The sequence below is a fragment of the Ictidomys tridecemlineatus genome, chromosome 6 (genome assembly GCF_052094955.1).
Source record: "Ictidomys tridecemlineatus isolate mIctTri1 chromosome 6, mIctTri1.hap1, whole genome shotgun sequence".
Classification (NCBI taxonomy): domain Eukaryota; kingdom Metazoa; phylum Chordata; class Mammalia; order Rodentia; family Sciuridae; genus Ictidomys; species Ictidomys tridecemlineatus.
This window is the reverse complement of record NC_135482.1, coordinates 196,595,083-196,620,995: the sequence shown is the minus strand read 5'-3', so window position 1 is coordinate 196,620,995 and position 25,913 is coordinate 196,595,083. Positions and strand designations below refer to the sequence as shown.

At 44.0% G+C, this 25,913-nt stretch overlaps 1 protein-coding gene across 4 annotated transcripts in view; it reads right to left on the bottom strand.

The window, feature by feature from the left end:
* Positions 1 to 25,913, bottom strand: part of Myo16 (myosin XVI) — a 524,759-nt gene that overhangs the window by 253,366 nt on the left and 245,480 nt on the right. For all 4 annotated transcript variants that reach the window (XM_078016333.1, XM_078016334.1, XM_078016331.1 and 1 more), the window contains exons 8-10: positions 20,573 to 20,648; positions 18,160 to 18,313; positions 1,857 to 2,007 (exon numbers count right to left, since the gene is read on the bottom strand). In XM_078016333.1, coding sequence (XP_077872459.1) covers positions 1,857 to 2,007; positions 18,160 to 18,313; positions 20,573 to 20,648 — 381 coding nt within the window. The remainder of the gene's footprint in view (positions 1 to 1,856; positions 2,008 to 18,159; positions 18,314 to 20,572; positions 20,649 to 25,913) is intronic.

Sequence of the window (25,913 nt, the reverse complement as noted above, 5' to 3'; positions counted from 1 at the left end):
TTTTAAGGGAGAGTGTCAGTCAATGTAGAGTGTTGCTGTGGGTCAGTATTCTGCACAATGATCTAAATTTACTTTGAAGGAACGAAGCCTGGGGGATGTGCAAGGCATTAGGTGAGGTCAGCGGATGGCGGAGGAGAGAAGACACCACTGCGCAGAATCTCACGCGCAGTCAATCCACGCCGACTGGGGAGGACCAAACTGTCTGGGATGTTTTTGAACAGCAAGAGAAAAACTCTGTTTTCTTGGAGATAATATAAAAGCTAATGTTCATCTCATTTGTTCTCAGAAATTAAAAGAAAGGTTAAATCAAGCCCTGAATATTCATTAACATAGTTACCATTTGTGATGAGACCGACATTTTACAAAAATCTGGAAGGAGAGATGCTAAATGGTTCTGTTTTAATTTTAAAAACTTCTCTACATTATGGACCTCTCTAAAAAATGTTGACCAGACTTGGTGGCTTCGGAAGGCCTGGCTAATACCCTCCCATGACACCGGAGTGCATCATCCTGAAAATGCACTGCCCTCCCCGGCAGAGAGCCACCCAGACCCTGGAGGCCAAGAAGGTCCAGGGTGTGACATGTGTGGGGAGACACGGGTCTGAGAGAGGTGCCACAGCGCAGGAGACGAGGCAACCACCGGTCCCGCCCAGGTAACAACCAAGCAGGACATGACGGGTGCCAGGACACAGGACAAGGACAGGGGCTGACGTTAAGCAGGAAAGGCCACTTCGAGCCTCAGGATCATGGAGGCCTGCTCATTTTAAAGGAGCATTTTCTGTCTTTTAGAAATAGCATGTTAAATTGCCACTTAAATGCAACTGAATTGCTCGTCATAAATTGTTCTGAATCCACAGGGGAAAATTGCAGGACCTTGACAAAAGAGTTGACTTACTGGGCACTTCTTCAATTAATAAGTAATTGCCATTGTGTTACTGCTGAACTCAACATATAATTAATAGCTTAAAGGCAAATTAACAGAAGCATTATAAATTCTCACAAAAACATTGACTCCAAATCATGCATTGGTTGCAATTGTGTTAGAAAATTTCTTGAATGTCAGAAAACCTCAACAGTAGGAAATCAAATTAATCACACATTTCTATAACCAATTAAGAAAATATTTCAAAACGATACCAATAAAAATTAAAAAACCAAAAAGCTTCAGTTTGATTTGTCTAAAGCTTCCTATATTACATGGGATCCTGAGAAGAGGGTGTTTAGAAAACCTGGCTAAAATAATCTATTCAGAATCAGATGCAACAAAATGGTTTTTAAAAATGTAAACCACTCTGCCATTTAAAAAACACTAAACATATAAAAATTATTTATTTCTGTGGCAATGAAGAAAGAAAATACATTAATTTCTGTAATCCCTCCCGACTCCCAAGTGCATCCCATAGCTTGGGAACTGTGTGTGCATGTACACACACACATACACACACACACACCCCATATGTTTACTCCTAAAGATAAATGGCTCTTAATGACTCTTTGCTCCTCCTCTTCTTGTGTATATTTGGATAACTGCAGGAAACAGAAAAATGCAGACTATGCAATCTTCAAAACAATGAGCAAGCACTCAACTGGAAATCTGCAAGAAGGGACCCTGGATGAGGTTCCATTTACGTAGGTTGGTAAAGACCGTCAAAATCCAACTGCCAATGCAAACACAGCAGCAACTGTGCTCGTCATTTAGGAGAACACAGCCCTACTTACCCGTGGGAATTGCAATCAAAATACTGACTTATGCACCCATTCATTTTTCTGCGAATGGGGACTAGCAGATCCTTGTTTTGGAGTCATTTGGACTTAAAGCACGCCTCCCGAGGAAGGCTTCGAGACGCTGTGAGTACCTGCTCGGGCTTGCTGGGGCCGTTCACCAGGCTGCTTTCCGGGGTCCCATCCTGAGGCTGCTGGGCACACACACTCTTTGTTGCATCTCTGAACATGATGTCTTTTTCCAACAAACTGTCTTGCTTGGCAATTGGAAGCACCATGGGACCACTGCAGGAAGCAATCGATACCACAATTAGTTTTCTTCTAACGTTGTCTCATCAATCAAAAACTACAGGAGAGCTGGACTATCGAATGTGGTTTCACTCAAAGAAGAAACAGTTTCTATAAACTGTAGGGGAAAATAACAATGGGACACCTGTCAAGTTTTCTATTACTTTCGAATTCCATTCAATTTAATCTCTAAAAGAAAAAAAACATTAATTTTAACTCTAAAAGAAAATGTTTACAGATATATATTTAATTGTAATTGAAAAATCAATAAGCAATTTAAAATTTTGAAAGGCATAACATCCTTAAATGTGAAAATGGATTGCAAACAAGAGAAGAAAGGCCTAATCTTGTGATTAATTGAAACATAATTCAGTTTATGATTTAAAAAGTAGAATCATGGGCAATATTTTGAGCAAAAAACAAATACAAAACAGAAATGCAAGCATATTTAATCAAGTCAACCTAGGTAAACATAATTATTGCATATGGTCTACAGGAGTGGTTAGATTCAAATTGAAGCCTGATGTGATTTTCTCTTTTCTACTACAAGGTTATTGAGGCCTAAGTTACACACAGTACATTGACCCTTGCAGGTCTACAGCTGAATGACAGTAGAAACATACATAGCTGGGCAGTTAAAATAACCAGCAATATACACAAGTGGTTTCATCCCTTCTTTGTGCCCTTGGGAAACAATTATCCTTAGATATGTTAGTGGCTTTTCAATGTGGTTTTCATTTGAATTCTTTTAATTTTAAAATATTGTCACTGTTAGATACAGAATGTATTTAGGGTGTGCAATGTGGGTGATTCAACATACACCATGCAATGACCACCACAATCATGCTAATTGAACATCTGTCACCACCCATGCTGTACATGAGGTCCCGGAACTTGTTCACCTGGAGCTGAAAGTCAGTGCCCTTTGGCCAGCATCGCCCCCAGCGCTGGCAATCACCATTCTCTGCTCTGAGCGTAGACGTCTTCAGACGTCTAATGAGATCAGGCAGGTTAGTCTTCCTGTGCCTAGCCTGTGTCTCTTTCCATCCTGTCTTCCAGGTCCTCCACATTACTGTGACCCAGGGGATTTGTCTCAATAGCTCAATAACACGCAATTGCGCTTGTGCGCCTGAACGTCTTTATCACCCAGCACAGACACAGAGGCATCTCTCCATGCCGGCCATCGTGGATGAGGCTGAAATGAACATGGGGTGCAGACATCTCTTTGAGATCCTGGCTTCCTTTCTCCTGGATGTCTATCCAGACCTGGCAGACAGTGCTGTTTTCTATAATGGCTGTGCACAACTACATCCCCAGGAACAATGCCACACTCTCCTTGCTCCCCCCTCACCAGCCCTTGTTGCCTCTTGTCTCCCCACAACAGCTACCCTCGCAGGCAGGGTATCAGGCCGTGGTGTTGATGGTTGGTGATGCTCTTCCACAGAGCCGTGGGACACTGGCATGTCTGCTCCGGGAAAGTGTCTATTCAGGGCATTCACCCTTTTTGTAACCAAGGAATTTTATCCTCCAAGTTTTTGCTATTGAGTCGTGTAAACTCCTTATCTATGCTGGGTATCTACCTTTAGCACGTACACGGTTTACAACTCTTTTCTGCAGTTCTGAAGGTTGGTTGTCAACTCTGCTGGCTGGATCCTTTGCTAGTCAAAGCCTGTTAGTGTGAGGTAGCCCCGGTGGTCGGGTTTTCTTTTGTTACCTGTGCTTTTGGTGTTCTGCCTCCCCTCCAAACAGATTCACTCACAAGACCAGTCTCTAACTGAAAGGAATCCCATAAAAGGGGAATGCTTACAACGCTTATACGATTTATATATGGGTCTGTTTAATACCATCAAATAACAAGCAACCCATCACTTGAGACCTGTCTGCTGTGGCTTCTATTCATCCTTCCTAGAGGCCTGAGGGGAGGCCCTATGCCTCTTTGACAGTCTTCTAGCATGATCATTGTCATTTCCCTGTCTTCTCCATTATGTGAAGGCTCATTTACAGGGTGTTTTAGCATCTCTCTAGTTTTCTGGCACTTAACACTGGACAGTCCCTGCTGTAAACACCCTGAGTGAGTGAATAATTTTCGTTTTGGAAAACAACCCTGTGCGTGTGTACCTCTCTAGGCTTGCTGTCCAGATGGGTAAAGAGGAGAAGCTGCTCTGGAGACCCAGTGGGCACTGGAAAAGCCAGGTGAACCCCACAGGTCCACACCCAGTGCCCCTGAGCTCAGGCCCCAGGTAACATGGCCTACTCCAGCCCATTCTCCCTCCAGAAAAGGACCTTCTTCATCTACTTCTCTCACATATCAATCACCTCTTTCTTTCTGATTTGTTGGGAAATTTAAAAAAATGAGAGGTTTTACATATCCCAAGATTTGAGCATAAAGTGATAAACAAAGCAGTAGTTGTATTAGTTAAAGTAGAAACTAGGAAAATAGAAATAATAACTTGTAAAGGATGTCGAAAAGGAAGAAATAATGAGTCTAGTGAAATAGCTCAGTAACTCTTATGTGTCAAATATCATCGCAGTATTGATAGTCGATTCCCTGAGAATTTCACTTGGAATGAGGCCTGGTCTAGGATTCCCACGACCTCATCTGAAGTCAGAATTTGCCTGTGGTCACCTGATCCTCCAAGGCTTCAAACCTAAGTCACAGCCTCACCTTTGCAAAATGCAGATACTGCACAAGCTTCGATGGAGCCCCCCAGTCTGTGATCAGACAATAATGTTTCACCTTTTTAATGTCAACCATTTACTTATTCCGTTAAACCATAGATCATATGACCTGGGACCTATTGCTAACAACCGTAAAAAGACATCTACAAACACTCTTAGTGCTTAGTTAGTATTTATGTTCATCAACCATGGGAAAATATTTTTGATAGATTACTTTTAAAATAAAATGTGATCATATTGATAGGGCAAGTGGAAAACAAAAAGAGGGAACACAGAAAGGACAAGAAGAAATGTGCAGTTAATAGCAATTTCACCATAAGGGAGCCATGACCAAGGCCTGGACATTCCCCCTTCCTGTTACTGAACTTGACACTGGCTAGCCTGGCCCCAGACCCTGCCCTCCCTTTTCCTAGAGTGCTGGCCTTAGGAACTCACCACTGTGAATTCTCTGCCTTTTCCAGATGTTTAACTCAGCCTCCTGCCTGCTTTACAATGCAGGACGGTCTTCCTCCAGGACTGGGAGCCATCTTTAAAATGTGAACTCAAAACAAAGGAGACGCACTCTCTCTCCAGACTCTGCAGAGGGTGGAGGGTGAATTTTTATTTTTAATTTTTTTATGGTCTTTGGGACTGATCCCAGGACTTTGCACATGCTGGGTAAACTCTCTACCACTGAGCTACTTGAATTCCTCCGCCCCTTAGTTGCCCAGGCTGGCCTTTAACTTGAGATCCTCCTACCTCAGCCTCCCGATTCACTCCTGGGCCTGGCTGGAAGGCTGATTTTGATAAGGGACAAGAGGAACCACCTGAGCCACAGCACAGACCAACCTCCTCCCCAGGTCCTACAGCGCTTGCCACCAGCTCAGCCAGCACCTGGCAGCTCCCAGGGTCTCTTCAGCCCAGCTGGTTCCTCTCACTCCCACAGCCATAGTCTAGAAAGCCTTTTCCCCCGGCCTCACTTCTCTGGTGCAATTTTTCTTTGAGGCCAACGAGTGATTTTTATTAAACACTTCTGTATATTTTTCTGCACTTTGCTAATTTTCTCCAACAAGCAAGTCTTGCTTTGATTATAAAAAAGAAATGATTAGCAATAGAAATTTATCAACAAGCAGCAGAGGGAAAAAGGGACTAAAATAGTGTATGTTCCAAAGAAGGGTTTTGGTGAGGGAGACTCCATAAACAGAAAGAGCACGGAACAGCTCTCTTCCAGGGCAGTTACAGCAATTCAGGAGAAAGCTCTACTCTTTACTCTGGCTGTGGAAAACAACAAAAGAGGATACTCCAGCAGATGACCACTTCTGAACACAACCGGATTTAGTCACGATCTGCTTACTTCCATAAACATAAAAGGCAGAGCAAACGTGCCTCTAGGAAATAGGATTTACTTCTGAAGATGAAAATGGGACTGTACTCAAAGAACTAGGTTGTCACACATAATGCACAAGTTCATATATAAAGAAGAAATAATAATAGCTATATGGTTAATAAGATCACTGTCAAGATTGTGCTTTTAATGGTAGATTATGATTTCTCGTGTTTTATTAGAAAGTAACATTCTGCAGAAAAGTTCACTAATTATAAGTATATACTTTGATGAATCATTATGAGTGGAACACATTATCGATGTAACCACTGCTAAGATCAAGAAATGAAATGTGACTCTTCATGATTTCTAGTGCCTCCTTGCTCTGCAAAGACAGTCTGACTTCTAACAGTACAGATTACTTTCACTTGGCTTTGAACTTCACAGATTGTACCACATACCATGTTATTCTTTTGTATTTGGCTACCTGGCTCGATGTTACATTGTGAGTCTCTTCCATGTTGTTTTATGTTTCCATAGTTTATTTCATTTTAAGATTGAATTTCACCATCTCAGCCATGTATAAAGAAGTGAGGTCTGCTAATAACAGTGCAATAGCCACTTGTGAATGTCAGCAGGGCCAGGTCCTCTCTTTTTCTTCCAATCAATAAACTGTCCCACTTACCAACAACAAAAAAAGGAAAGAAAAACTGAGAAAGGCAACAATTATTGCCCATTATAACTAAAGCAAATTTAGAAGACTATAGAGATGAAAGAAAATCGGCTGCATTGAGCTATGCTAGGCCAACAATGACAGCAACAAAAATATCTAATAGAAACAAATGTGAGATAGGTGAGGCGATAATCTTGGTGCTAAAGTCATGAAGGAGCAGATGGCTCTCGGTGCTAAGCTGGGCACACAGCTGCATGCAGGATTTCTCGGGGACTTTGGGGGTTTTTGCTTCTATAACACTGAGAGCCAAAGATTCATGCTAAAGATTTTAATTAATTGTTATATTTGGTCTAACCCCAAATTACTTTTAGTTTTTTTTAAAAAAAAATTTACAATTTTAAGATCATGCTGGTAAAAGATTAACTTGTGTTTAAAGCACAAAATTTTCAGCTTACCACCTGGCTGAAAGTTACATTGTGACTCACAATGTAACTGGCTGGAGTACAGTCAGCATGGACTTTAGAACATCTGACGTGCATCTTAACAGATCTCCGCAAATATCTACAAAGAAATGCAAACACTGCTCCTTTAAGGGAAGCATCTCTAAGATATGTTAACCTCCTTGCTTTGTGTGCACATGAAGAGGGTCTCTGAAAGTTTCAAGTATAACAGTCACTAGAAGTGACTCCTTGCATGTCCCATTTATCATTCTTTCTCTCTTCTGTGACATTTCTCTCTGTCCACAGCTGGACTGTAGGATTCCTACATAAAAACTTTAGGGGAAAGGTGGATGGTTTTACTAAAACTTTGTGATTATAACCTGCAGAATTTTAGCAAAGTAGTCATAGTATCTGACTGGTAGACAGGCTGGGTGTCTTGTGGAACCTATTACCAAATGAAAGAATTTGACATATATTAAGTGACACTGATGCAAAAGCCCTTTGTGTTCTACAGAGCAACATTCAGATATGAATCGCTATTGCTAAAATAAGTAAACAGTAAGTATCTTCATTAAGGTGAAATGAAATCACGTAAGTAATTTACCTTAGAGTCCCCAGAACCTACCCAGGTGGCATGTATGCCGACAGCTGAACCCACTGAGGCTGAGGGTGCTGTGGGAAGACTGCGCTGGGTAATCAGGCACAACTCTGGGGATCAGGTCCTCTGGTTATGAGGGACCCAGCTGATGGTGCTGGATTAGAGGCTGGCTCGGGTCACGAAACTCCTTTTGGAGGCTTACCGCACCCTGGAGCGCCAGAGGCCAGAGTGCAGGCACGCGGTCGGGTGGCACTTGTCCATGGGACGCATTCTGAGAACCAGGTGACGGGGAGCCTTCATCTCCGTGAGCAGCACAGAAGGTTCACACTCAGACTCAGAGCGCTGGGATGTCACTCGGTGATAAGATCTCAGGGGACACTGTGTGTGGTGGTCCTCTGCGTAGCGCATAACCGTCAACAGCATTAGCATGGCTCATCTGAAGGACAGTCCTGAAGCTCTGGAGCAAGGAGCAAGGCACCCAGGGACACAGAGCTACAGAGCCTGTGTTAAGGCTGCATGGATCAGCCACTAAGCACAGCATCAAAAGCCAATGGACGTCTGTCCTTCTCACAGAACAAGCAGCCAGGGACAAACCACCCAGAAGGGAAAGCTCCCCAGCTTCCATCTCCTTTATGCTTCCTGCCTTGTCGTGCTAAGAGTTGCTCTCTTCCTTTGGATGCAAGGCCACTTGGCATCTGCAAGCCACATATTACGTATAGGGTTGGAAGGGACGAGAAGGACACAAACATCAGTGCTTACAGACAAACCTTCCCTGTTAATCAGGAGAAAGACACTTCTTTCAAAAGCCTGATCTGGTTAGATTTCCCGGATTCAGCAAATAGAGATTCGATCTTTGGCACCTACTTATCCTAAATGATTGGCTTTTATTGAGAATTCAAATCAAACTGGGTGTTCTGCATTTAAGTAGCAACTCTATGCTCAGTTGACCAATGCATGCATTTCAGTGGGCAGAGTGGTGGCTACTGGGGTTTGAAAGTGTGCATGTCCCCAAATTTATATGTTGAAACATACTCCCTAAAGCAATAGTGCCCAGAGGTGGGACCTGTAGAGGTGACTGGGTCAGGAGGGTGTAGCCCCCAGGAATGAGGAGTGAGGCCCTTATAAAGGACCCAGAGTGCTGCTGTGTCCTTCCGCCACGAGAGGACACCACAGGGAGTCCCTGAGGGGGGAACAGGCCTCACAGACGGTGAATCTGCCAGCACTTTGGAAGTGGATTTCTCAGACACTGGAACCGTAACAGCACCAAGAGCCCTTGAGCCTGGTTCCTCCACCTTTGTGCTCAGGGTGGAGCATCAGCAGCAGCCACTACATCACTGGCCTCCGCTCTGCATCAAAGTTCTTGCTGACATCTCACCAAATCAGAGTTGAGCTCCCACTGCTTGTCCTCAAGGGGACCGCTAGGTCACAGGAGGTCAGATGGGGGCTTTCTAGGCTCTCACTTGCATTTAAGGAGCCCCACTGAAAGCGAGACTCTGAAGTCACGCTGTGGAGAGGACGCTCTGCTGGGGACCGTCCAGTCGGGACCTGAGAAGCGGCCGCGGGACGCCCAGCTGCACCACCTCAGTGCTGGCGTTCCCTGATCTGGTGATGCTTTTCCTTCTTCTCTCTTACCTATCACTTCTGCCTTTGCTCTCGCTTCCAAATTATTACTAAAACAAACACTGTCTCCCATAAAGAGACTGTCCTGATTGTCTATTGATCCAACCTCCAAATTCAGCAGCTGCTCGGACACATAATGCCTTCACATTACACTGCTTGGTCTCTTCTCTGCGGATTTCTCACTGAGAGCCACGCTGGTTGATCAGGAGAAACTGAGCACTACCCACAGTCAGAAAAGCTACATGCTCCTTTCTTGGGAGGAACCTACGAACCCGGGGCTAAGACAAGCAGCAATGATCCTGGTAAGCTTCTGAGGCTCGATCACAAAGCGTGAGGCTCCAGGCTGACCACGACAAGCCAGGGCATTGCTAAAGAATGAGACTTCGCTCCAGATGCCCCTGTGCTTAGAGGGGGACAGCATCTCCCAACAAGACCCACCTTCCCTCTGGAGTAAGGCCCGGCACTGCTAGAGCAGACCTGCACGTGCGTTCTTCATCCACAAAGCCGCAGAGGACCATGAGTGCTGCTGGTCACTGACAATCCATGTCTTAAACAGCGAAATCTACTCCGCAGACACAGGCTGTCCCGGAAATACCCCGTGGGTGTGTGTTTCAGTGCTTGACTCACACATCCCCAGGATAAAAGGGTAATAAAATCCAGACTGGCCACCTCCAGCCACGGCTTTCTTGACAGCTACACTAGGGGCACTGACGGTTGGTTCTGTGGACACCACCGGCGGGAGTCTCACTGGACCCCACCTGCAGTGACGCCATTTTCCTGGGAATGGTGATCAAAGCCATGAGGGCTGGGAACATGCTCAGGTCACTGGGCGTCAGCAGCACACTTTAAGGACCACGTCCAGCAGGAGAACAAGAGACGGGGGCAGAACCAGAGGGCCAGGGGGCCAGTGGCAAGAATACCACTGTGCCTCAGCATCACGGAAGACGAATGTGCTTCTCAGTACTGCTGATGCAAGCATCTCTGTCCACAGGACAAGGGACATGACCAAAGGAGCATCCTCATGAGTGGTGTCCAGTCAAGCACTGGAGGTTCTCCCTTCCACAGCTGCTTCTCCTAATCTGACAGCAAGGCTGGCGTGTGCCAGGAGCCTGGGAACAGCCAGGCTGTCTTCCTGAGCCAGAGTTCCCAGCTCAGGTTGCTGAGCGAGAGCCGAGTCCCCAGGCCCCAACTCAAGACACAGCTGTCCCCAGCTGTGTTCGAAGCTGTTCCATTCCAGGATTCGGATTCTCCTGATACCAAATGTGAATAATGATGTTTTTACATCCTGAAGCACAGAGTTTGATGGGAATGAGGAGTAGCCCACTTTTGGCTGTGCAAACCACGAGTTTTCACCCGGCCACAGAGGCCTCAGGAGGAGCCCTAGCACAGAGCTGGCCGTCTTTGACAGATGTAAGCTGAGCCTGCCTCGGGACTGTGGCTCCACGTAACCTCACAAACGCAGTCCAAGCCAATGTGATGGACACCTTCCCTGAGGTCAAGGAGGGCACGCACGCAGGACAGCTCACACTGTCCACTCCCAGGTCCCACGGTGGGCCTCACCACCAGCCACTCAGCCAAAATCACCCTACAACCAACCCATCAGCAGCCCCTTCTGATCTGTGGCCTTGATCCTGCTGGCTGTCCTCTTCCCAGCCCTGGTCTAACCTCACAGAGCAGCATCGTGTCTGCGTCCATAGTGCTGGGCACTCAGGAGCCCTAGTGCAGCCCGACAGCCCCGTCCCCCCAGGCAAAGCTGTTCCTCGCTGACAGTGGACTTTCTCCTGGGAACACACCATTTTCCCACACGGCTGGAGTCAGGCTACAACCTTCCATCACATGGACGTTGGTCTCAGCTTTAGGTGCCTTTGCTGATGGTTCACCAATGAAAGATGAAGGAAGCGTGTCTTCCTCCCCCCCTTCCTTCCTTCCTGGTCATTCCTCAGTCACATACTGGTCTAAGTGCTTTATAGACACTAACTAACTAGTCATCACAAAATCCTGGTGAGATAGTTATCACTATTAACATAGTCACACTCGAATGAGCTGCTGTATAATCCAGGTGCTGACCACCAGCCTCAGTGCAGACCCTGAGGTCAGGGACCAAGGCCTCAACAGGACAGTCCCACTTCAGACTCCAGCCACAGGGTGGTGGGCAGGGCTCAGGCCCACACTCCTGACCAACCAGCTACGATTCCTAGGAGTCCCACAAGCCCCTCAGGTTTGAAGATTTGCTGGACTGACTCCTAAACTCATAAAGAGGCTTGCTTTTTACTTCCACTTCTATCATAAAGCTACCAACCAAGCAAACAGACACATACGGAGAGGCCAAGGGTCCCACAGGCAGAGCTTGTGTGCCCTCTTCCTGGGCAACAGGGCATGTCCTCTCTGGTCCACTAGTGTGCTCATCAGCCAGGAATTTCCAGTGAGCTCTGATGTCTGAGCTTCTGCTGGACTTCAGGGCACAGGCAGGATGGGCTCAGTTACTGGTCAGGGGTTTCAGCTCATCCAGTTCCTTCCCCTTCCTGCAGCCAGGCTGGCTCACAGGCCTGAGCTTTCAGACACATGGCAGCACTTGTGGCATGGCCAGCCACCATCATGTAAACGTGGTGTGATCCAAACGCATAGGACTAGGGAAGAAGACACTCCTGTTCCTTGGGAAATCCCTTGGATTCAAAGCCTCCTTTCCAGTGACCATGGACAAAGCCCAGGCAGTTCCCTTGCTGTACCATGCCCACATTTGTACTGGAGCCAAACCTCACAACAAGGTTGAGTAAATGGTTCAAGGTCATGGAGCCAGGAAATGGCAGAGCCAGGATCTGAAAGAGGACTTGGAGATTCAAGAGTCTCTGTCCATGGTACCCACACCATGGGGAGCTCAGACTCTTGGGAGAGCAAGGTCAAGGAGTCTGACTCAAGGGGAACTCAAGGACAGAGAATAATGGTCCGTGTGTTTCCATTTCAACATGCTCTGGCTGACAGGCGAACGGACAGCCGTTGTACTGCACAGGACCTGGATGCTATCACTGCCGTGGAGGGGAGATTTCTTTCTGACTAAGACTGTCTTCTTCAGCCATCACCCTGAATGGTCATCCCAGCCAGCAGGAAGCCACAGGCCACTTGGTTAACCATGTTCCACACTGAAAGCCGACAACAGCATCGAAGCTCAGGTCACCATTTCCTCTTTAAAGTCAAATCAGGAGCTCAGAATGGCAAATTAACATGGTCACCTCCCTTAAACAGCTAAGACTGAGCCCATGTGTGTGACATGGGTCAAGTTACTGAAGCGCCAAGCCGCACACAGGTATATATGAAATAGACATGGTAATAAAAAACACTTTAGGTGCCATTTTTAGTACTAAATTTCCCATGGAAAGCACTTCAGTAACTGCAAAGCTAGCAGCTGTGGACAGTGTGGTTGTTATAAAGTGAACACCCAGTTTCTGAACAATCTACTCAGCTTAGGCATTATGCAGAATTTGCATGGATTCTCTCAGTTTCCATGAAACACACCGGTGGCCACACAAGTTGGCACCTATCAAAACCTCTCCACCATGAGAAATCCTGGAAGAGGAGTTCTCCCTTTGCACCCCAGAGGGCCCATCCTACAGCAGCTGCTTCATTAGCAACGATGATGGTAAAAGGACCCCGGGATGTCTCCAGGGCCAGAACAGACAACATGGAGAGGCTCCCAGTCAGAGGGCAAGAAGGAACAGAGGGGAGGAAAGCACGGATTTCAGGAAGAGTCATGCGAGCTTAAAGAAGAGAAAGGATGCCTAATAATCCAACTCTGTAGATACAGGGTATTTAGACGGAAGGACCTTTGGTGTTAAATCTAACCCACACATTTTCAGACATGAACTTGAAAGTCAGGCAACACAGAGTGACCTTAAGAATTTAACTGGCTAGAAGAGATCTTTGAAAACATGAAACATGATCTAACCCAATAACAGGAATTTCCTATTCATTAAACATCTGAAGACGGGCAGCTGCTTCCAACAGTGGGACATGGTAGAACTAAGACTTTTATCATGACCAAATCATAATTCACTGCACAAAGCCTTACAGAACAATAAAGAAGAGTCACAGCGAGAAAGGCATTTGTCGTGGGTGCTGAGATTATAGGGTAAACTATTCTACTCTTTCTTAAAATTTAAGCAAAACATTCTGGGAAGTTATAAAAGAAATACATCAGGTTTATAATGCTAAAGAAAGGAAGCTGGGTTTCGGTGGACAGAAGAGAGGACGGGCAACCATGGCTCAGAGGAAGGAGCACATAAAAGAGTAGATGCAATTTAATACAGTGACAATGTGCCTCCAGTTTAGACAGAGCTTCCCACTTGGTGTGCACATGACTCAAAGTGCATATGACTCAGGGCTGGGTGCAGCCGAGCGTCAGCATTTCTTCCAAACTCCTACACAAAGAAATGCTGCTGACTCATGGGCCATATTTAAACAGCAAGAATTCAAACTTTCTCAAAAAAGCAAAGACCCATTAAGACATGGACAAACTTACATCTCTAAGGCCATAGGAAATGGAAGTCAAAAACTCCCTCATGCAGGAGGTCATGTGGAATGGTTTGTGAAAGTCTTTCTCATGTTATGCTTCTCCTATCAGTGAATATGCACAGTTCTTTCTTGGGCAAAATAATGAATTTAAGGAGCAATTGGCCACAGAGAAAAACACTCATATTTCAATCTGTACTTGCTTTTCCACTTCTTCTTTGCATTTACATTTCTCCTGCACTTTCCTAAAGCCAAGGGGTTTCTGCAAGCCGCTGGAAGACCAGGATGCATACTTATAATTCAGATTGTCAGTGTACTCAAGGATGCACTTGGTTTAAACCAGTGGAACTGAAGTTGTCACCAAACAAAAGCCTTTGTTCAAGTCAATGCAGGCAAGAAAGTTTGCAGAAAACAGAAGCGACCTTGAAGCAAGCAGAGAAATATAGTCGGCTCCCTTCCCAGACCCAGGGCGAGCCTCAGACTGTGAATAACTGGGGTGGGAGAAACCCTGCCTTTTAAATGACATGTGAGAAATTTTTCAAAGAAACATATATATATTTCTTGTAATTATGCTAATTTTCTGGTTTCTTTCATAAAGGAAAATTCCCAACACATTTCAAAAATTTGTCCAGATCAAGCACCACTGTAAAATGAAATACACTAAATCAGTAAGCACTATAAATATAAGTACATATGATTATTATTATTATTATTATTATTATTATTATTGTCAACAATACACACATTTTTTCAGCTTCTGAGAAAGTCTTTCATAAGCAACAGAGAGAATCCTCAAACACTCACGTTTCTCCTCAGACAAAAACAAGACCTGGAGAAAACATTATAGAAATTTTTGAATTTTTTGCACTAAAACAAGTTGTGTTTTGAAATGTGTTTTGTATTTATTTATAGTTCTGTTTTGTATTTATTTATAGTTCTCTAATGACAATGAAAGTAAAGAGGTAAAATGTCACAATTAAGAATTATAAAGAGAATTTCAAAAGTTCTTAGGCGTGACCTATAAACAAGACAGGTCAAATTGTAATTTTCTCCAGGAGAAGTGCTGTTCAGCTCCTGGCAGCCAGGAAGCAGAGAGAGGAGGGACCCAGCGACAAATAGTGTTAAGTGAAACTAAATTATCATTGAGGTTTTTTTGGTTTAATATTTGATTCTAATTCTAGAGAAAGATAACAGTAGATTACAAAGAAAAGCAGGCAACATTTCAATATGTAATGCATTTCAAAACTTCCAAGCTTTGATCAGGATGCAAGAAGAAAAAAATGTACTTAGGCCATTTACCTAATTGTGTGGAACAAATAAGTCATTGATTGATCAGTCTATTTATAAACTAATTAATCTGTTGTTCAGTCAATAATTTTTTAAAAAGTGAAAAGCATTGGGAAGACTGGTTGTTTGGGTCTGTTTTATTTTTTAAATGAAACAGAAACCAAAAACAATACCACAGACACAATGATTAATATTTATCTACAACAACCTTATTTTCATTTTAATATCTCCTAACTTGGGAGCCTACAACGCAACCTCATCCTTAGAGTGGGACGACGTTGGGTGTTAATTTTCATATTTACATTTGGAGAATAAAATCCTTCCACAGCAAATATTTGAATTATTCCTCTTTCTCAGTGGTATCAGTGACACAAGAATGTAAGAAGTGTGGGGTGCGTGTTTTCACTGCGGTGACGAGAACAACTTAGAGGAGGGATAGTTTATTTCAGGCTCACAGCTTCAGAGGTTCAGCCACGGTTGGCCAGCTCCCCTGCTCTGGGCCTGCCTGAGGCAGTTTTGCTACCAGGGATTGAACCCAGGGGCACTCAGTCACTGAGCCACGTCCCCAGCCCTATTTTGTATTTTACTTAATAACTTACTGAGTTACTTAGTGACTCACTGTAGAGAATCAGATGTAACTGCATTACTATTACTGTTCTTGATGGAGTCTGCCTGCAAAAGGGATATTCTGTCAAGGTATAGCTAGGTAACAGCGGGCATGCTTGAAAACGGACATGTCTGCTGTCCTTGGGAGGACTTGCCTGCAAACGGGATGTTCTGCCAAGTAGGCTAGGAGGGCGCTGAAAAAAATTTTATTATCTGTTTTTAACAAAGAGCAGAGCTCAACATACTCCTAGCGGAGAATAGATTAGCCATGAGAAGCAGGTCACTTCTGATTAGAAAGTAAAACTTCTGTGTGCTATGTTTAATTAGCTGAAAGACCTGATTTATTGATGTTGGAAGGCTGCCTTCTTTGTTCATAATACTATAAAAAGATTGCTTGTACACAATAAAGGACTTTTTTTTTCTGCTGCTGCTTTGCTTGCTCTGCTTCTTCTTTTTCTTTCCTTTCTCATGCTGACCTGCAAGTGAATTACTGCAACAACTCACAGTTGCTGAGGTTGGCTTTGAACTCATGATTCTTCTGTCAGCCTCCCAAGCCACTGGGAGTACAGGCATGCGCCAGCATGCCCAGCCTGAGTCTGAGTTTTAAGGCTTTCTTTTTTTCTCTCGCACATCCCTTGACTCCCCCCCTCCACCTCAAAACCCAGGAGAGTGGCCCTGCGGGCAGCAGTCAGGGCCTGAGGTCCACAGCTGGGAGACAGACACTTGTGCATCATTTCCTAGCTCCGTGGCTGGGAGATGAGAGAACCTCCACAGGGCTTTGAAGACAGAAGACAGCAGTTTACGAAAGATCTCTGCTCTGCATAAAAACCAAGCTCCTTTACAACAGGATTAAAATATTGAACCCAAGGCAACCATACTTTAGCATTAACTAGGGGATGCTGCACTCTGGCCTGTCTATTGCCCAGAGCAGTTTTAAATTAAAAGTGCTTTGCACGCCTGGGAGGCAGGCACTGAAGTGAGAGTCTCCCCAGGGTTCACTTGGGCATCGTGATGGTCTTGCGACACTCTCCGCAAATGCTCTCTTCTTTTCCAGGAAGGGAGACTGAGTCATGCTAATCCTATGCCTCCCTCCACCCCTGGGGAGCGGAAGAAGGATCTGGGAAGAGTGTTCCTGTGGTCCCTCTACTGTTCACTGCGACACCTGCCTGCTCAGTGCACAAGCTGCCCCTCCTCCCTGCTGGAGGCTTGTCGGGAACCTCCCTCGGGAGCCCTGATCTGGCTGGCAGGCTGAGTGGGTGAGTCTCCTGGGTGATGGTGCAAGCGTGGTGCCTGTTTGGCCATTCTCCAGTGTGCCCACTAGATGATCAGGTGGGTTCCGCCTGTCTTCATTGTCTGTTTCTCAGATGGCTGGAAACCCAGAAGGCATATTTATTTGTCGTCCTCAAATACATTAGACATAATCTTCACTGCCAGACAGGAGTCAGGTTCAGAGAAAAGAGTGATCCCTCAAGGCCCCCCTGCTGGAATGCAGCACATTTCATTTCAACTGGAAATGTTTTTTTCTTTCTTCGTGTACTGATTTCCTCTGTTTTTTGAGATACAATTCACAGAGCATAAAATCCACATCTTCAAAATGTACAGTCAGTGTACACTTTTTACACTCTTACAATTTTACAAATTGGTGTTACCACTGCAACCATCTACTTCTAGAACATTCCACCACCCCCCAAAGAAATCTCTCATCCATTAGCAGTCACTCCTGATTTGCCTTGGAAACTGCTAATCCACTTTCTGTCCCTAGGGATTAGTATATTGTGGGCATGTCCTATGTGTGAGTGTGTGTCTATAGAATATAAAGTCATGTGCTAACACCTGTATGGACATAGCCACACAATATGCACACATCCATGCTAGTGAACGGGAGCTCTGGAAGAGAAACTTTGATCATTGTCTCGTGAGTTAAGCAAACACTTCTCCCTCAACCACCTGAACGTTAATTGGAATGTGTTATCATGGGCTACCTGTGTCTCCTTTTCAGACCTTGAACCCAATAGCAATTTCCATTCTGGCATTTTGCATTTTCAAGCAACCAAGCATCTTGGGAGATACTTTAGACAAGAACAATCAGTTTCATGTCAAGAAAGGACATCTGTGTGTTTTCATTTCCTCTTTGGGAAAGTCAGGGCAGCCTGGGACCCTCAGGGGAGTTTAGCTGGAGTCTAGCAGAGTGTTTAAAACCCGGTGCGTCTCCTGACTCCTGAAGTGGAGCCAATAACTAAAACGATGATGTTTAGGAAAAGCCAGTGGGTTCTCAAACTGTGCTCAGCTGCCACTGCTGACCACTACGTTTTGGTAAACATGTGATCAACATCTCAATATTTCTGACTTTTAGTGGAGAGACAGGCTTGCGGCTGGCAGTGAGGCGGCAGCTCCCTAGAGAGTGAGAGTCCGCACTTCCCAGGGAGCAGCGGACACTTACAGCTTGCTGGACAGTGCGGGGAGGGCGGGCACGATCTCTTCGTAGGGCTCCTCTTGGGCTAAGGCAGGGACAGAGAAAGGCTCTTTCATTTTCTCTTCCCAGGCAATTTCGGCCTTCAGCAGCATCTCCTCGATCAACTCAGAGGCGGCGATGTCTGTAAGACACAGTGAGACCGTCAGACATGGTGGTGGCACAGAGTCCCCGCTTTCCGTCCTCCAGACGAGGCTTGAACACTGAGCTTACCAAGCACGTAGTATAGAGCAAGTGTTTACAGTGGGGACATTTTCAAAAACTATCTTACATCGGTGACCTATTTAACCAAAATGAAGCAACATAAAGACAACTTGCACTGGTTGGTGACTATAAAATAGAAGATCAGGGCGGAGCTAGATTTGGAAGAATTGCCATTTCATCCTAGTAAGCCTCTTCTTGCATGTTGGGGAGCATGGACCAGCACGGCTAAACACTTCAGCAAGCCTGGGTTTTGATAAAAACACCTCCTAGATGCGACTCAATTGGACCAATGGGGAGATGTACAAATAACTCGGCCATGTTATCTGACGGTGGTTCTGGCCTCGCCATGATCTTTCTTGTTCCATTGGAAACATAATTAATACATTTCTTTCCAGATCACACCCAACCGTGATATCTGAATATATCTGGACAACAATATAGATGCACAGCAATTTAATTTATACTTAGCAACCACTGACACCGACACTTGGTAGATCCTGGGGAGAAGTTCACGTTAACACCAATGAAGAGACAGAGGTGCCAGATACCCTTTTTCAGCCCCTGTGATTCTCTAAACCATAAATGTGAGCTCCGTGGCTTGGTGGACTGGTCAAGGTAACTCAGGCGCCATAAGAAGAGACGGATGCCAGAATCTGACCGTTACTTGCCTCAGATTAAACAGCACACATGGGAAGAACTCTGCTTCCTCACGTCGGGAGACCAGGTTCCCATCCCACCCTGGAGCTCTGTTGATGCTCGCTCTCCCCTGACATTCTGTCTTGTCACCCCAAGTTCCAGAAGTGCAAAGTGATGAGAATAGAACGCAGTCCCCCTGAGGACTCATCTGCTCAGCCATCACGTGGTCCAGTTTCTGTCCTCCACGCTCCTCTGTGACCTGCCCAAGGGTCACGTCTTCCCCTGTCTGGGAAAAGCCCTGAGCAGGAACGAGACTAGGTGCTCTCCTCACAGAGCAGGAGGTGCAGAGGCCGTGCCCACCTCCAGGAAATGCACCTTTTTAAAGACGGGGGACAGGCTCCGACTTTCTTCACCTTTCCAGTATGTGTTATTAGGCACACTAGTTAATGTCAGGATTAAGGTGGACTTTCTTTAATGTTGGCTTGATTGTGAACTTTGAGACTACTACTCCATTTATAATTCTATTGTTAGATCTTCTATTTATCTTAGCAGAAAAGACAAAGTAATAAACATTGAACAATAAATAAGAAATGAAGCAAATCCCTCATCCTGGCTTAAATTGCAGGTTTATCACAGTTAATCATGCTCCTACAAGTAATTAAATATAAAATCTCTAGCGTAAAGGACTTTAAAGGAGGTCTAGCAACAGGGAAAATACCAATGTATTCGTACAATACCTTTAACAGTTTTGTATTATTATGTTACTTATGCAGGACTTTTCTCTTTGTGTTTGGAATTCCTCTATTTTTAATATTATGAACTAATAATGAGTAGTTACTTTGTTAAATTCCAAAATCTACAAAACTAATGTGGCATCCATTAATTAAGTATATGAATATATAAAAAGAGGAGTGATAAAAAGAATTATAAAAACCTTCAAAATAATATTCATTAAAAATAAATAAGGGGTTAGGACTATAGCTCAGTAGTAAAGCGCTTGCCTCTCATTCGTGAGGCACTGAGTTCAATCCTCAGCACCACATAAAAATAAATAAAGATACTGTGTGTTCATCTACAATGAAAAATATATATTTAAAAAAATAATATTAAGTCAATATTTAAAAGTTTTAAATTAGCATGAGAGTTTCTTGTGGCATAAATATATGTGCAGAAAAAAATACTATTATTGTTTTAAAATACTATAACAAATATGCACATATTTGGTTGGTATCATGGGAAAGTAATAAAATACTGGTAAAATATATTTTAAAGTAAATGGCACCAAGTGAATCACCGCCTGAAGTTCAATGCACTAGTAATGAGACGCAAGAAAGGAACCGGGACCAGGCACGTGCTCCTGCACATCCTCCTGACAGCACCTGGGGATGCACAGGAGGTTGTGGCCTGAGCGTGGACTGCAGAGGTCTCACCAAGCTGCAGCTGCAGCCAGCTCTCCTTCCCTAGCTGTGCGAAGGAGCTGGGCAGTATCAGGGTTAAAGGAAGACAGGAGACTCCCAGGGGTCCAGCCCCACTTAGCACCTACCTGAGGGCTTCTCTTCGTTACAGTTCACGAGGTTTGGGTTCGCCTGATGCAGCAAAAGAAGTTTCACCAGGTTTGTCTGAAACGTAAAGATGATTGAAATAGGAAACACATTGCCAGACACTGGGGAGTCATTAGTAGAGGCCACTTCCTTTTCAGACAATGCCACATACTTGCACCATTTCAGCAATTTATGTATTCAGAAGAAAAAAACATTTATTGCATGAGGGTTTCATTGTTTAGGACTTGAAGAGGATACTTTAAACTGTTCAAGTTTCTCCTTAGAGAATTTTATGCAGGACATTATATGTCACATGATGCTTTGTTTTTGTTTTATCCATTCATCAAAGTCCAACTTATTGGTATTGTCCATTCATAACAACACCGAGGACATTATAAATCTAAAGTCACGTTCTACAGTTAGGAAAACTCAATCTCATGTTATAAGACTGAAGAGCTCAACGAGAGATTTGTATATCTACTGAAAAATGCATACCACACAAAGTGCATATGTATTATTTATATAACGTGAAAGATCAGTAATTAAATAACTTTCAATGTCCCCAACTTTTAGAACTGTCATTGGTAGTGTCTTTGTGTATTTCTCCCCATTACTGCTCCCTTCCTGTATCACCGTGTTGATCACTAGGATGAACTTTGGGTTACTAGTATTTTTCTTCATTTGGTTAGGAAACACATCTAGAAGGATCCCTAATCAACATATTGCTTAATCTTTTATGACCATAATAGAAAATGCAACCCTGGGCTACATATTTTTCTATGTCTTGCTTTCAAGGCGTACCAATGCATTTTTTTAGAATCATGGGAGTTGTTGAGTTGAACTGTTTTATTCTGTTTCCCAACTATGTAGAATTGCATTGTAGAAATATATCACAATTTATTCACCTTCCTTTTAGTGGACATTCAAGCTACTTGTAATTGTTTATTTAGTTTTGCAAATAACGTTCTTATAAATATTCCTGCTTATCTCTCCTGGTGCACACAGGCAGGTGGTGTGTACTTAAGAATAAAAGTGCCAGAATACAGGGAGACAGGGCCAACATCATAGGATGGCTCCAATTCTTTTCAAAAGTGATTATTCAACTTAACACTACCACTCCAAACAAGAGCCCCTGTGGCTCCACCTGCCTGCAATGACTTTACTGTCAGACATTTCAAAGTTTCTAGATTCTGCCATTGGAGAATGGATCACTGGCTAAAGAGGGTGCTGCTTTGGAGATGGTAGCTATGGGATCTGTCTGGCTTTCTTTTTGGTCTAGAATCAAATCCTTGTGGTGTGATTTCTGGGGATTTGCCATTTTTGTTTGAAGCTTTCAAATTTGTCGTCACAACACTGTTGGTGATTGTTGCTGTTTGAATGCTGAGTCCCTTCTAATATTTTCATCCCCCTTGCAGAGGCATTAAAAGATGGGGCCATGAGGGGTGATTAGGCTGGAGGGTTCTGCCTTCATAAATGAATTCATGACCTTAGGAAAGGTCTGGAGGCTGCCATCCAGATCCTTTTTATCCCTCTCACCTCTTCATCTCCTCCAGGTGAGGACACAGCATTTGGCCTGCAGCATTTGAGGCACCATCTTGGAAGCAGAGCCCCAGGCCCCCACCAGACTCCAAACCTGATAGCACCTTGATCCTGGTTGACTTGTCTTAAGAACAGTCAGAGAGACGTTTCTGTACTTTATAAACCACCCGCGTCTGGAACTTCTCTACCGCAGCAGAGATGCTCTAAGACAGCTGTGTCCCTGCTCTGCCTCTCCCCTCCTGTGTTTTCAAGAGCTGTGCTCTTTACCTGGTTATTGTTTCCTCTGCATGCACAGGATCAGCCAGTTTTTGTGGTCTTTTGTTTTTCTCCCCCTCTCTGGACAAATATTTCTAGAATCTGGTTCATCTAAATCCTTGCAAGAGTCAAGGTTCAGTATTGTTGATCCTTTCTACTACACCCTACCTTTATATTATATTTCAACACTTCTTGTTTTTTTAAAATCCTTATTTCTAATTCTCTCTTATTTTATTAAACTTCTGTAAATTTTATAAGTTGAACATTTTACTCATTATTAATTTTTAAACTCTATTTTATAATGCAAGCATCTATTATGTTTTACAATGTGGAAGGCTGTGGATTTCCATTAAACCCTTTTTTTTTCCCTCTCTTCCATATGGAATATAGACAAGGTATTTCTTTCATTGCAATGCTGTTCCAAGTGTCTTTAAATTGCTGTTATGATTTCTCTTGGTTTATAGAGCACAGAGCAGTCTGAAATGCCTTGTACTTCTGTGATACAAAGTCATCACCATCATTCTCACTTGCTAAGTGCTGCAGGCAGCCACTTTTCCTAGGCAAGGGCACCAAAATAATGAATCAAACCACAAAACTAGGAGACCTCAACTCAGCTGTTGGGCTGGAAATTAAAAACTTCTTAGCTGCATTTTTTGATACTGCTTTTTAAAAATCTAAATTCAACAAAATGCACAGACAAGAAGTATGCACTTCTATATTTGAGCAAACCTGAAACCAGCACCACAATTAAGACCTGGAACATCTTACTTAAAGGTTCTTCTTACAAGAAGTTTTGAAAAGAGTCTGAATTTTATTATTTAAGTTCTTGGATTAATTTTTCAATTTCTACAGGAAGGACAGATAGGATATGGCTGGGATTGCTTCAAATAGATGTGTAACTAGCCAGGGGCACACCTGTAATCAATCCCAGCTACTGAGGAGGCTGAACAGGAGCATCACAAGTTTGAGGCCAGCCTGGGCAATTTTGTGAGGCTCTCTCCAAAAAAAGAAAGAGAGAGAAAAAAAAAAAAAAAACAGAAGGAGGAGGAGGAGGAGGAGGAAGGGAGAGGGAGGCAGGCAGGCAAAAGAACAGAACAAGGGCTATAACTCAACGGTAGAAACTTCCCTAGAATGTGGAAGGCCCTGGATTCAATCCGCCCACCCCCTACCCCCTCCACACACAGATACTGTTAGTTTTATATTATAATCTTAGCAAATGAACACACAGCTGTGCTTAAACAACACTGATGTACCCCTTACATTTCCGTAGGTGAGGTCTGACACAGACGGTTGGGCTGACATCAGGGTGCAGGTGGTGCGGTGTTCCCCTCGGGGTTAGGGCTGGACCTGCTCTGCATGTGAGGCTCACAGAGTCGGCCATGCTCCCTGGCTCCAGGACCTTTCCAGCACCCTCAGAACAGGGACAGCACTTCTCTTGGCCCTTTCCACAGTTAGGGTCTCCTCTGACTCAGCCAGGATCAGGTCCTTACTTTCAAGGACCCATGTACTACACTGGGCCCCCTGGATAATCCAAGAACGTCTTAGCTCCACATCCTTGATCTCTGCAAAGCTCCCCCTGGTGAGGCAGCCCAAGGACAGGGTCCAGGGCTAGACCAAAGACGTCTCTGCCTCCCCAGTACTTAGGACATCCAGCGTTTCACCATGAGCATGCCGACCTCTGTGTTCTGCAGGCCCCCAGCTACCTCTGCAATGTTCTGTAGTGTTTCAGGGCAGAAGTCTTACACACCATTTGTTATGTGTGTACACATGTATTTGTGTGTGTGAAGTGTGTATTATATATATATATTTTTGCCATATACTTTCTGTTTGTAATGATACTGTGAACAACCTTAGTAAACTCACCTAGTGGTTGTCATTTTTAAAAATGATTTGGAGCTGGGCATAGTGGTGCATACCTGTAATTCCAGCAGCTATGGAGGATGAGGCAGGAGGATCTCAAGTTCAAAGCCAGCTAAAGCAAAAGTGAGGCCCTAAACAACTCAGTGAGACGCTGTCTCTAAGGAAAATACAAAATAGGGCTGGGGGTGTGGCTCAGTGGTCGAATGCCCCTGAGTTCAATCTCTAGTATCTCCCACCCCCCAAAAATTGATTTGGAGGTTCTTTTGGAGTATTAATTCTTTTTTCTCATTTCTTGTGTGTTCCATTTCTATTTATTGTCTTATCATCTTGATTCAAATATGAATGTCTTCTTCAGGTTCCTTGTTTTATCTTCTGTAATATTTCAGTGGCATCCTTTACCCACTCTGAGCTTCCTGCCCAGGAATCCCCAAAATGTCAATGAGCGCTCCTTTTAGAATTCTCACTACACAACGGATTAGGTCTTCAGTGGTGTGCCCTTTGCTAAAATTGCCACACGCCCATTCAAAATTAGTGTTTTGTTTTGCAGAACACAAACTATTTCAGTAATACTAGGTCTTTTTACACAGAGTGCTTATATTTAGAAGTTTATATTGATTTCTAAATATACAGCTTACTAAAGAAAGAGAAGTTTTCTTCCAAGCTGAAAGATAAGGTATATATAGCACATTTCCCAAGAGGGTAAAATAAAGATATTTGTTTATATTAAAGATCTAAGAGATTTTCTCATTTTTATGTTATTTATTTTTATGTGGTGCTGAGGTCAAACCCAGGACCTTGAATGTGCTCGGTGAGAGCTCAACCGCTGAGCCACCACCCCAGCCCCGATTTTCTCATTTTTAAACCATGGGGAAGAGGGAAAGAAAGGGAGGAAGTAATGAATGGGGGCGGCGGAGAGAAAAAGAGAAGGGAAGTCAAAAATTAAATATGACTCCATTTTTCACAAATTAGAAAAAAGAGTAGTAACCCAAAAGATTTTATACCTTTGTAAAAATGTCAGAGTCTAATGATTATGTTGCTCTTTACAGAACACAAGAAAACCTGTCAATCTCCCAACAATCTACCTTTCTCCCTCTATCTGCAGAAATCATTTCAGTCGCAAAAGCAAAATGTTTTCTATGTGAAAATCCCCAACAATAAAAGTAATTCCATTTGATTTCAGCCCTGCAAAAGTGAACGTTTATGCGTGGAATGAGGAATTCTTTCTGCTCAGGAGCTTTCCTGATCACAGTCGGCACCCAGAGAGACCAGTGCCGACTTGACTCCTTTACTCTGGAAGGTCTGCTTTGACCTCACGAGACTCCTAGGTGAACTTCCTCAGTGAACCAGGTAGACTGTGCAGCCCGACGCCGATCTATCTCCACTCTGGGAAGAGCTGAGAGCCAGCAAAGCCCCCAGCAGAGAGGAGACTGATACTCACAGCACACGTGTGTGCAAAAGGAAACCCTAATTGTGTGAGATTTGAATACACACGAGTTGCTGGATCCTGACTTTACTCATTCTTGGGACATTTGCATTTCAGTCCAGTTAAAATGGGCAACATTAACTCCTTGCTGATCACTCACAGGGGCTCTCTAAAAAGTTGGGAAGTAGCAACGCATGCTCACAGCTACCATTCCGTCCCAGTTCTGGCCCTAGAAGAGACTGATTACCTCATTAAGGCAGAAAATA